This window comes from Pyxicephalus adspersus, chromosome 6 (assembly GCF_032062135.1).
Source record: "Pyxicephalus adspersus chromosome 6, UCB_Pads_2.0, whole genome shotgun sequence".
In the NCBI taxonomy this organism is placed as follows: Eukaryota; Metazoa; Chordata; class Amphibia; order Anura; family Pyxicephalidae; genus Pyxicephalus; species Pyxicephalus adspersus.
The window spans coordinates 99,181,368-99,194,165 of NC_092863.1; the positions used below are offsets into that span (position 1 = coordinate 99,181,368).

The 12,798-nt window shown below is 38.6% G+C and overlaps 1 protein-coding gene across 1 annotated transcript in view; it reads left to right on the plus strand.

Annotated features, from left to right (window-relative positions):
• The window catches only part of CTIF (cap binding complex dependent translation initiation factor), a 145,043-nt gene that overhangs the window by 28,201 nt on the left and 104,044 nt on the right, over positions 1–12,798 (plus strand). Inside the window, exons 3-6 of the mRNA XM_072416726.1 lie at positions 4,268–4,459; positions 6,930–7,010; positions 10,880–10,953; positions 12,077–12,181. Coding sequence (XP_072272827.1) covers positions 4,280–4,459; positions 6,930–7,010; positions 10,880–10,953; positions 12,077–12,181 — 440 coding nt within the window. The 5' untranslated portion in view covers positions 4,268–4,279. The remainder of the gene's footprint in view (positions 1–4,267; positions 4,460–6,929; positions 7,011–10,879; positions 10,954–12,076; positions 12,182–12,798) is intronic.

The following is a 12,798-nucleotide window of genomic DNA, read 5'->3' on the forward strand; positions in this document are numbered from 1 at the left end:
AGCTTGCAGAGAAGAATGCAGAATAAAGTATGTATGGGGGGTTTATATGGAGCTTGCAGAGATGAGTGCAGAATAAAGTATGTATGGGGGATTTATTTGGAGCTTGCAGAGAAGACTGTAAAATCAAAGTTCTGCTTTAACACACTCTGTGAATTAGGAATCTTTCAACAACAAGTTGCAGCCTAGTACCTATTATTTATCCATATTATCACACTTGTGCATTCATGGTATGTCTCAGCTATTCTTTTTGTGTTGGGATGATGTCTTTTAAAGCTAAAAGATTTCACAATAATTTGCATTCTCCAGGAAGGTCGGAGGGCTGACGTTTTAGCCTTGAAGTGGCCTTTCATTGAGAGATTATGCAAACTACCATTTCCGGTTTGGTTTTGTAAAGCACTGCTTGATTGGTTGGTGTTCTGATCATCCTGATTTATAGTGAGTATGTAGCTTGGGTGTCCAGCTAAATTACCACTCAGCTTGTTGCACCATTATTTGCAGGATTGTTTCAGGTGTGACCAAAGCAATTGAAACCAAATAATCAGCTTTACACCCAGGCAATTAGAATTTTTTAGAACGAGTCCAGCAGTGGCAGCTTACATCATCCCTCAATGTGCAAGGGTATTCCTTTAGTTCAGTTCAATGACATATGGGTTACCTTTGATGAACAAATATGTGATTTTCATGGCATCTTTGACCTCCTATTTGCACCATTTAAGCATAGATTTTACAGTATTTGTTTTCAGCCTGTTCACTATTGTTTCAAATGAAAAAGTAGATGTATAGCTAATCACTTAAGAATTAACTTTAAATAAACTGAAAACCAAGCTGGAAATTCTTCACTTTTCAAAGATCATGTTAATAGAAAGCTAACTACTGTTGACCACAGTTCTTTTTCAGCTTCTTGTTTTAACAAATCTAAAACTAAACTTTACAAGGAATCTAGAGACACATTCCTAGCAGCACTAAGGATTTCCAGTGCCCTGGAGTTCCTTCTGGAATTACTTTTGAAGTTTGCATTTGTTTTCAGGAACACATGGAGTGTGCACTTCCTTATCTGGATAGGAATTCAAGCAGTTGGAGTAGCATTTGTGTTTTCCTGGCAAACTATGCATTCATTATTATTATTAATATTAAACACTATATAGCGCCAACAGTGCTGTACATTAATGGGGGGTTGCAAATGACAGACAGATACAGACAGTGACACAGGAGGAGGAGAGGACCCTGTCCCGAAGAGCTTACAATCTAGGATGTGCGGGAAGTATCACACAACCAGCAACAACTCTGGCTTCCCCGCTGTTTGTAAAGCATATCAAGGTTATTAAAAAAAAATCCCCAAAAAATAAATCTGTAGTACACTGGAGGACATTTAAAATGTTAACCCATCACTTGGCACTTTTTTGTATTATGTGTATCTGCCCCCTGGTTCACAAATTACTCCACTGGAGTTCTGTCAGTGTATGGTCCTGCTAGATACAGTTTTTTAATGTATAGTAGTAAAGGAATAAAACCCGTTTCAGGATTTCCTTTCCTGCTCATGACTTGAGGAAATTTATATTTCGTTTACTATTCCAAGGATACAACAGCTGCATGCGCAGCTCAGGGAATTTCAACAGAAGAGAATAGCAATCGGGCAGGTAAGAATGCTTATTGCAAAAGCAGTATCCCCCTTCCATTTTTGGAATAAAGCCCACCCTGACCCCAAATTTGTGTCCGTGATTCTCAACCAGTTACCACTACCCAACAACTATACAGCTGTTATGGACCCTCCTGGGTGGAGTTTGCTGAAAGGATGCATGAACTGCACAGCTGCACCACGCTGGAACCTACAGAAGGTCACACTAGGATTCCTAAATATGTTTGTCTTTTAAAGAAAAGTTTAATGACAAGACTGAGGAAATGTTTGATCTGTTTTGGACCCGCCACCCCTACAGCGTAGACGGCGTCCATGTTTTAAATAGCTGTACCGATTTACTTTTACAAGGTGAACAACAAAGGGGCCTGGTGTTTATTATAACTACCAAACGGCATCCTTTCTCGCCCATAAAATGTCCTCAAAAGTCATCAAGATACATGTTTATATTTTTATGGTTACTTTTTTTTAATTTTTTTTTTATAGGGTAGTTCCCTGCAATTAATTTTCCCAAAATAAAAGATGAAATAGGCGGTTTAATTTCCTTAATGGATCCTTAGGTGCATGCCCATTCTATCTTCTATCAACATGTACAAAGTGTGTGCATGGCCTTGTTTGAAACATACGGCAAGTACCCTGACTGAACTGAAAAAACAAAGTCATGTTATACATCTTACAATAAGTTAATATGCTTGCAAAACAAGAGCAGGAATACCATTTCTTTTCTGGTGTTCATCGCGTTCTGTAGACTGATACCTTAATTGATTCTTCTGGAAGTTTTGGTCTCCCGATTCCCCGCACCTCTCACTGGCTCCTCCCTCTGACCTCCACTATTTACAGGATATAGCCAATCACATGATTGGACCAATGAGAGCCTTTGGTGGCCTAAGGGGTTTGACTTTTTTCAAATGTTGGATTCTTTCAGAAAACTAAACAGCATGGGCAGCTGGAAAGGTAAGTATTCCTTTTCCTATTTTGCAGGTGTCACGTGTCACTATTAGGGATCCCTAAAACAGTTTGTAGATCGAATGATTGAAAAAGGACAAAGTCAACAATATTGAGGTAGAACATAAAATGAAAAAGGGGAAGATCTATTTTTATTGGGGGGAAAAAGTCAATTGTTTGTGCAGCACTTTAGCAAGCTAAATATGAACCTGTTAGAGTTTGTATATATTTTAGGCAGAAAATTGCTTAGAGTTTTAGAATGATGATCATGAAAAGGCTTTCTGTCATTTTTTTAAGTGAGGTTGCAAATTTAATTGGAGCTTTCAAAATCCTTCACTGCTTCGGATAAGATGTCTGCTGTGATAAAATGCCCCAAATCACACACCAGAAAAGAATCTTGTCCTTTTTATTGTAAGAACAAACTGTCCTTGTGGCTGCAAAGCTGTAATTAATTTACATGGGCAAAACCTTAGCGTTCCACTCCCGCCCCTCATAAAGCCGAGTTAAATTCTTTTGATTAATAGTTATTTACCCAGAACAAAGACCTTGTCGTTTGTAGATCCATCAAAGAGAACAACCTGAAGGTTGTTAGATTTTACATTCAAGTGTTTATTTTAGTGAAGTAGAACGTGTGTCATCACAGCATACCAGGAGAGATCAGGGTAAAGTGTGTCTAAACCTTAATGATGAACATCTCCTTCTATTTACTTCCTTCTGGTTTGTAAATTCCCAATTAAAGCTGCAGCACAAAATTCCTCACTGTAGGCTACAAACTGGACCGACATGGGAGCGCTGGCGCCCTGTGCAGCAGTCTGGTGCTGTGCCCGTCAGGCCTGCAGCTGTCCAATCTGCAACTAAATGTTTGCCTTTTCAAGGGCCTGTCCAAGGTTACAATAAAATAAAAATAAAGGTTGGTAAGTACACCTTTGGCGGCAGAAAATACTTTTTCCGGGAATTTTGCAAAACTGCCCACCTATCTGACATTTGCATGATAAATACCTTCAATATAACATTTAGATGTCAGAGACTGATTGGAAATGGGCTTTTATGCCCATTAAGATGGCTTCCCATCATGCTTGTGCGGAGATCCTTGGTCTCCACACTCGTTGTGCCCATTATGATGACTTTCCCCTATCCTTGTGCTGGGATCCTTGGTATGTACACTTGCTGTGCCCATTATGATGGCTTCCCACCATCCCTGTGCTGAGATCCATGGTCTGGTCACCTGCTATGCCCAATAAAAATGGCTTCCCACCATTTCCAGATCTATACACCCAGAATGCCCATTTTGTGGTGCTTCTACCATCCCATTGTGCCAGCATAGTTTTTTTTTTGTCTATACACCTTGTTCCCAATATAGGAGGTTCCTACCAGGCATGGTTGATTTTTATGGAATATTCTTGGGTTTGGAAATATTCTGTAACTATTATGAAGGGTTTCTATCATCCCTGCTGGATATTGTATCTTTTATATGGTTAGTGTAAGAGAAATCAGAAGACTTCAAAGTGGTTGGCAACTGAGTTCGGAGTTACATCCCTCACATCCAGCCCCAGAGTTCCGTGGAAGGTATTAGAAGTCTTATTAGTACCTCACCCTGGCTGACTCCAGAAATATTTGAATTTACTTTTATAAGATACGTCTACCCTAATTGTATTTTGCATAGCTTCTAATTAGTCTTTGTGTTTTTAGCGTGAACAAGCAATGGAAAACTCGTCGGTGGCATCTGCCTCCTCTGAAGCAGGAAGCAGCCGTTCCCAGGAGATTGAGGAACTTGAAAGGTTCATTGATAGCTACGTTCTGGAGTACCAAGTCCAGGGACTGCTGACGGACAAGATTGAGGGAGACGGGGAAAGTGAGAAAACACAATCTAATATATCCCAGGTGAGCAATGGAACAAAAAGAGATCACTGGTCCAATGGGGCATTTTATTCATTTTCAAATCAATACCTCATGCTTCCTGGTGGACCCTACAGCATAGGAAGTAAAGGAACCTGGGGAACCACAGATAGCAAAATCTAAAAAAAATTACTTAAGGTTTTTTTTTTTTTTAACTTTCTTTTTAAATTCTACATCCTAGAAACCAATAACATACAATACAAAATTGTCAAAAACAAGTTATCCAGATGACTGTAAGTTAACAAAAACCTTGACAACATAGGTAAGTTAGAAATCTGCTTTAAATGGAAAATTTCTTAGGTTTAAACTATTTCCTTCTCTATTTAACATAAAAAAAAAAGTTTTGGCTTTAGTAAAACTTTGCGCCACTCTCTTCAAACATCAACATCCCTATCACCCCAGAAGAGAAGGTGAACATTTTACAGGAGGTAAGGGATAGCTCCAACACCTAAGGGATTTCCTTACTTCCTACCATATGTTTTCACTGGTGCAGGAAGTAGTTTAAAAATCCCCCAAATGTAGTGAGTGAGACTACAAAATAAACTGGCAGGTTTATGCACTTTATCCAAAGCAAACATGTGGCATGTTGTTGGAGCAGAAGTGTTAGTTGAACTTTATCGTCCATAGATTCTGTTCTTATTCTGCTGTCATTTTGTTACCTAAACCACTTCTACTGCTAGGACTCTCTTCTGTAGCTACCTAACTCGCCCACATGCACACTACTTCCTTCTGCATGTAGACCTCTGCGATGGACACCAGTGCACCGTCCGGTGCAGATATCTTGAAAATTATACAGACCTATACAAAGTCCTTAACCACAAATTTATCTGTTTGGAGATTAATATTCTATAGACAAATTCTAGGGTCTCTGATTAAAATGGAGAATAGTATTTTCTATGTTTTGAATTCCTTATGCAAAAAGCCTTAATGTCCTTCGTATTACTACTGAATACATCTCATTAATACTAATTTACCACTGTGCCAAGAAGCATATAAAAATAAAAGCCTCCCTCATATTCTTTAAGGTGCTCTTGGCTGCACACCCCCTTACAACCTGTGACTCTCGCCTAAAGTGACTGCAAAGTACAACAGATCCAATACTGCCAGACTTCAACCACCCACACACTTGACATCTTACTGCACTAGGATCATATTTACATTACAGTTACATAGGTTGAAAAAAAGACCTAAGTCCATCAAGTTTAACCACCAGGGAAATAAACATATCCCAGATAAAAAAACCCTATAAAACGATCCAGAGGATGGAAAAAAAACCCTTGTACAGTTTGCTCCAACGGGAAAAATATTTCTTCCTGATTTCATGAGGCAATCGGATGTTCCCTGGATCAACAGTCTCTGTTGTCTTTACTTTAAACCCCAGATATATTCTGTGCTTCTAGAAATCATCCAGGTTTTTTATAAAGCAATCCATAGAACTTGCTGAAACTACTTCCCGAGGGAGATGATTCCATGTTTTTACAAGCCTTACAGTGAAGAATCCCTTCCTTATCTGGAGCTTAAACTTCTTTTCCTCCAGACGCAAAGAGTGCCCTCCTGTGTTTTGTAACGATCTCAAGGTGAATAATGGGGAAGAGAGTTCTCTATATGGACCATTTAAATATTTATACAGTGTGATCACATCCCCCCTTATACGTCTCTTCTCAAGGGAGAAATAGATTCAGTTCAGCTAATCTCTCCTCATAGCTGAGCTCCTCCATTCCTTTTATTAGTTTAGTTGCCCTTCTCTGCACTCTCTCCTGTCCTGTTTGTGAACTGGTGCCCAAAACTGGACTGCATACTCCAGATGTGTTCTGACCAATGCTTTGTCTGTCCCCATCTACAAATTCTATTTTTACTATAATTGTACTGTTTATTATTGTTTGTTTTAAATACTTTTGCATTTTGGCATTTGTTACACCTTTTACCTTAAGCCCTTTATATTTACTTTATACCGAAATAATACCGATAATACCGAACATTGTATTATCTTCTTGGAACAGATTTGCTCCACTTGCAATGTTAGCAAGTTATGGAGCCACCTTGTTCTTTGTGCATCCTTGGGAATATTGCATGGCTTGGTTTCTTAGTTTTTATTGGATCAATTATGGCAATCATTGGGGAACAATATAACAAGTTAAATTTCAGTGAATGAATGTCCTTTTAAACTGTAACAGAACAGCAACATTTCACGTAGTCTTCCTACAATTAAGTGTTCAGAAGGAACACTTGCTGTCAAAACATTTTGCGATGGAAAGAGTGTTATCCAGACCCCACAGTATATTATTTAGATCCTATGATTCCAATATATTTCATATTTTGTCTCCAATCTGTTTATTAGATCTACAATCTGTGTATATTTTTTTAAAAGCAGGCACCATTAACAGCTCTTCTGTTTATTCTGATTTGTGTTTTCCCCTGGAGTTCTCATGTAACCTGTAGGTGTTACTTTTTGCAGTGGACGGTGGAGTGTAATGAACAGTTGGATGTAAACCAAACTTCACCAAAAAAAAGAGGATCTTTCTATAACCACAATCAGGTAAGCAAATACTTCTGTTTACAAAAGCTTCACATATCACATTATAGGTTGGTTTCATATAGAAAGGAAGTTTAGAAGATTTGTGTTTTTCTGTATTATATATTAAAAAGAAATCTTACCTACGCCCTCATTTTTCTTTTTCGATCATTTCAATTTGTCATATGATATGATTTCAGGTAAATGTTTATCTGGGGCATTTGGGTTAGGTGTGGCAGAGGGGTTACCTTGGTTGGAGATTATTATTATTAATAATAAAGGGTATTTATATAGCACCAACATATCATTTAGTGGTGTACATTAAATAGGGGTTACAAATGACAGACAGATGCAGACAACCAATGGATAGCAGCATTGTCAATGGAGTTGGAAGGCTGTGTACACACGTTACATTTTCATCACTTGAAACTATTTTTCATGATCGTTTCCAGATGACAGATAAACAAACTAGTGCTGTATTCCAGCATTTGTTCTGGTCAGCATGGTCTTGCATGGTGGTCGTTCTCAATTGTTTATGGATCCACCATGAGATCCGTAAACAATGTTGGGTGACCGCTGTACACATGTCAGATTCTCGCCTGAGATGAAAAGGCATGATGACTATTCAATGTGTACATACTGTATGTTTGCAGACCATGGCTTTAAGCTCCTAAGCTTTATTAGAGCATAATACAACTTCCCAGATCCACAGCGGTTCTTTCATCAAAGCAATTTTACCTTTAAAACAAAAGTCCTCTATAATTACCGAGATCACCATGACACACTGGACCAAAAATAAGCTTCTTGGAACAGATTTACCCCCTCTAGCAGGTTTTGGAGCAACCCTGTTGGCATCTTCCTGCACTGTATAGAAAATTATAATAAAGCAAGGTATGTATTAAAAATATGTTTGATTGAGAAACTTCATTACCATGTCAGTGGTGGGGTGAAGACATGAAGGCTAAATTCTAAGCAGATTTAAGCTTCAGGGCTTAAACTTGATTTTCTTTTTTTCTTTTTGTTCTGGCTGCCTTCTGCTTTCAGCTGCTCAAGTTTGCACATCACAATCTTCACATTTACTGCTAACTTTTCTTTAATCTCTATCTTCCCATCTCTTCCTATCTCGGGCATTCTACCTGCGAGATAAAACGATTAACACACTCAGCCATTTGTCTTCGTGAGCTCTGGCTCTTCTCTTCTCTGTAATTAGTTATTAATTAAATGTCAGCACTGTGATTGAATGCCAAGGAAAGTATGCCGAGGAACGACAATAATGGTCCCTACTGTACAAAAACCCACAACTCCTTGTTTATAGGAGCTTTTACAGCGTAATGGATTACGGATTCCTATTAATTATTATTAAACAGTATTTATATAGCGCTAACATATTACGCAGCGATGTGCATTAAATAGGGGTTGCAAATGACAGACAGTGATACAGGAAGAGAGGACCCTGCCCCCAAGAGCTTACAATCTAGGAGGTGGGGGACGTATCTTACAATAGAAGGGGAATATGGAATGGTGGGAAGTAGTGAGGGTTTAGGAGACAGAAGAAGACAGGTAGGTGAGTTTGAGATTGCTTGGATATGACAAGTTGATTAAAGCAGAAAAAAAAAAAAAAATCAAATTTGGTTCTCTCCCTACACTTTGCACATCATGTAGACTCCTTGGCCTATGTTGGACGTCAGGGTGACTGTCGTTTGTATGACAACATGCTAGGAGTTGACATGTTTAACCAAAGATGACGCAGCTGGGTGAAATAAGTGAATGCTCAAACTCCATGCTCAAAAAGGGTATTTGCTGCATTTTGGGCAATGCAGCACACCACAATGCATGTTTAACTGCGTTGTGGTGCACTAGAGCTACTGTTTGTGTGTTGTAAATGCCACCACAATATACATGTGTATGTATGTATATATAATGTATGTGTATATGCTATACATTGCTTTAACTCACAGTAGAATTTACATTCCTGTAATGAACTAGCTTAAAAGAGGTCATCCTGGCAGCAATTTGTTGGATTGTACAGCAGAGTTCTATGTTTGCATCCCTGGAGTTCTACCAACCACGTGTTATGATTAAACCTCATCTCCAGAAATTCCAGGCCTCCTACGGATCAGTAGCCTCCCTGTGGCCTAGTTTCTTAAGATAAATTACACTGACGGTAATACATTGGGTTTATGGGAAGCACAATAGTGTCCATCTCCTGGGTGGTCTCTTTGGACAGGTTCTTTGAAGAACCATTAGTCCCAGCATGCCATTCCAGACAGTAACCCACCCTGGATCTGTCCAGGTGTGCTCTGGTCTATGTGAAATAGTTAATCTTCTGTTTGCTGGGCTGAGCCTTGTCTATGTCCTATGTGTGCTGATGTAGCAGTAGCTTGTAGATCAATACAACATAAAAGCCACTATGTTTAATTAATGTTGTAATTTAGAGTTTTATACTTCCACAAGGAGCGCAAGGCGGTGATTGTTTCTGTGCTGCTTAAAATCACATTTTGTCCTTTGGGCATGTGACAGAAAGACCAGAGCAACTCTTTAATTATCCGATGCTGCTGCAGCACACATTGTATAGGGATTGGCTGTAAATTGGAAGGCAGCGCCATCTAGTGTATGCTAACCATAATGCTCATATCTTCTGAATGTCAAAGTTTGTGCTGTGCCAATCAGATCATAATCATAAGTGGTAAGCTGAGGAGGCTGTAGGTTTGTTTCAGCTATGTGACTCTAAAAGTAAAATGGCCCACAATAGCCAGAAAGATAACATTTTCTGTAAGGGGCCGTCAGTGACCGCTTATGAATACTATTATTTATTTTTGTTTGTTACCCCTTGCTTCCAAATACCTTTTTCCTGTTTTTATAATGAGCTATATCTGCACGATAAAAGCAAGCCAACTTGGTAATGTGCTCTCTAGGGAATTGAGGGGATTATCATTAGTCAAGTGCATGCAACTTGCTCATCATTCAACCTGAAAGAAATTCATTGGTGGAGTTTGTGATGGATAATAATAGGGTCAAGATGAATTAAAATGTAAAAAATGTATTTTTCTAATGTAAAATCCATTGTACACACACAATTCTCCTTAACATAATATTTTTAAGAAATCAGAGATGTAGCTCTTGTGTGATCCACCATTCCTTGCCTTTTGAGGTCTCTTTCGGCCAGGGCCCAGTGTGTCTCCGCACATATATTTCCTTATGTGTATTGCCCCACCCAATGATGTGCTCCTGATCTTGCACATGTGCAGAGCAGGGTCATGTGCCAGATTGAAGCCCTACTACTTACTTAGTTACCCCTGGTGGCTTCGGGATTATCTGGAACCACCACCACTGTAACAAGGACCTGGAAGTGATGGGCAAATCACTGAAGCTAAATAACAAAAACAGGAAACACCTTTGTTTTTTAGCAAGGGCCCATCACTGAAATTCCCCTATACCTAGGTATAGATTTGCTCTAAGTCATACCTGTTATTGGCTGAGAAAGTTAAAACTGCAAAATTTGACGTGTGGAATCTTTTGTTCTGATGTTAATTTTTGTGTGCTGGGGATTAGTTCTTGTCTTTTTCAGAATCTTCTTGTTCTGTGTATTGGGGTTTCATGAAGAAGGGAATTGCAAAGTATAATCCAATGTGATTTGTAGTTACCCACACAAGTAGTTGAATGCCATTTGGCAGGCATGGGAAGCCTTGGTATGGTAAAACTACCTTTGTAAATAACTGCAAAACATATTGCAATGTACTAATTGGTTCCCTTCTTCGCGAAACCCCAATACACAGAAAACAAGATAAAATCTGCTAAAGCATGTAGGAATCCAGGCCATAGTCACAGCTACCCATTCTTCACCTATATCTCATGTGTTGATGATCTCGCTATATTTGTCTTTCTTTCTTTAGAATGGAAATAAAGATAGCTCCCCAGACATGCTTGGCACAGATATTTGGGCAGCGAGCACATTTGACTCATTAAGGTAAGAATAGAATTTTATTAGACTAAGTGTATAAAGTTCTTTTATTTTCCATTGCATATTCTCTTTTCTGTTTATCAAATATAGTTGAGTATAAACCAAGATTTTTTTTTTACCTGAAAATGCCACCAGAAAAATAATCTTGGTTTATACTCGGGCCACTAGATGACGCTGCGTCCTCATGTAAGTGTATAACAAACTCTTGCTGCCAGAGACAGTTTGTTGTGCTTTAGATTAGGACACAGCACCATCTACTGGTAGCCAACAACAATGCACAGAAGATCAGTTAAGAGTCATGTGACCCATGGTAACCAACTTAACAGTACAAAATACTTTAACCTGTAAAAAGGGGGGGAGGGGGGGGGGTATAGACCAAGCCCACTTTTTAAATAAATGCTTTGAAAATAATAACCATAAATGTATTCAGCCGCACTGTTTTTATTGGCATTTCTTTTGATTACTGTTTTAAATAATGAAAGTTAGTCACCTTTTGTGTACTAGGTTTTTAGTCTGATCCGTTTATATTAAAGTTTATACAGTAAATTGCCAGTCTATAAGAAAATGCTTTCTTCTTTTTAAATAGCAGAACAATTTAAAATGACCTTTGTTATTTCTTATACCATCCATTTAACAGTACCTTCACACGCAGGTCTTTGTAAATTCTGTATTGCTCTCTCTCTCTCGGGAATAGAAGCCATAAAGAGCCCATTGCAGCCGCTTTCATAAGTAGATGGTAAAGCGCGGATCATTTTAAATCCCACAATAGGCCCTGTTTATGAAGTCAACAGGTGAAGAGGAGAGTTAGGGGGCTGCTGATCTACTATATAAATCTCCAAATCCTCGTTTGTTGTCTTTAAAGCTAATTTCTAAGAAAACAAATTCACAGATGAATTTTGGGAGATGTTTTTACCTTCTGAAGGATTTGTATTTCTCTCCTAAGATTTACAAAGCATAGAAAGCCCTTTATAGCAGTAATTCATATCTTTTCAGTACACATTTGCTGCTTTTCCTGCGTGCAAGCACACCACGCATGCATATAGAAGTGTGTGGAATGTTTATATTGTCCTAATGGTCATTTGTCCTCTTGCTGTTGCATTCGTATCATTTTATTTTCTGCTTTTTTTAGTGGAGCGACATGGGACTTGCAGCCAGAAAAACTCGACTTGTCTCAGTTTCACAGAAAGATCCGCAACCCCCCAAAGCACCCCTTGCCTCAAATAGACCGCGAAGGGTAACTACCATTCATCTTTGTATTGACATGATTGTATTGTGTCTGTGTACACAATATATATATATATATATATATATATATATAATATATATAATTTTAATTTTTTTATTTTATTTATCAATTTGTTTTCCTATGTATGGGTGTTTTAGTTCTGTACAGAAAAAGCCTATTTTAAATTCACTGCTTATCACCAGAAGCTGCAGCAAGCCAGATTACTAGCTGGGAGGACATTCAGCATGATCTAACCTTTTCCTCTCCTACCTGACTGTCCCTGGCCCACCCCTTTCATTTATTGCATTTTAGTTGTTTCAATCATGGATGATCTGATTTACATGTTTGGGGTTTACCTAGGAAATCATCCTTCTAGAAACAACCATTCCTTCAAACTGACTACCCATCAATGCTTTTGCTATTTGTATAATTCCTCAAGAGCCACCAGGACAGCATTCCTGAGAGCTTCCTAAATCCAAAACAACTTTTGCCTCTGGACTCCTCTGTACACCACCCTTACAATCATCTCCTCCCAGCAGCCACAATCTGCTTGCAGGAACTATAAAACTGCAGATATGTTCATTTAAGTGTTAAAATCTATATGATATAAACTGCTCCCTGATATG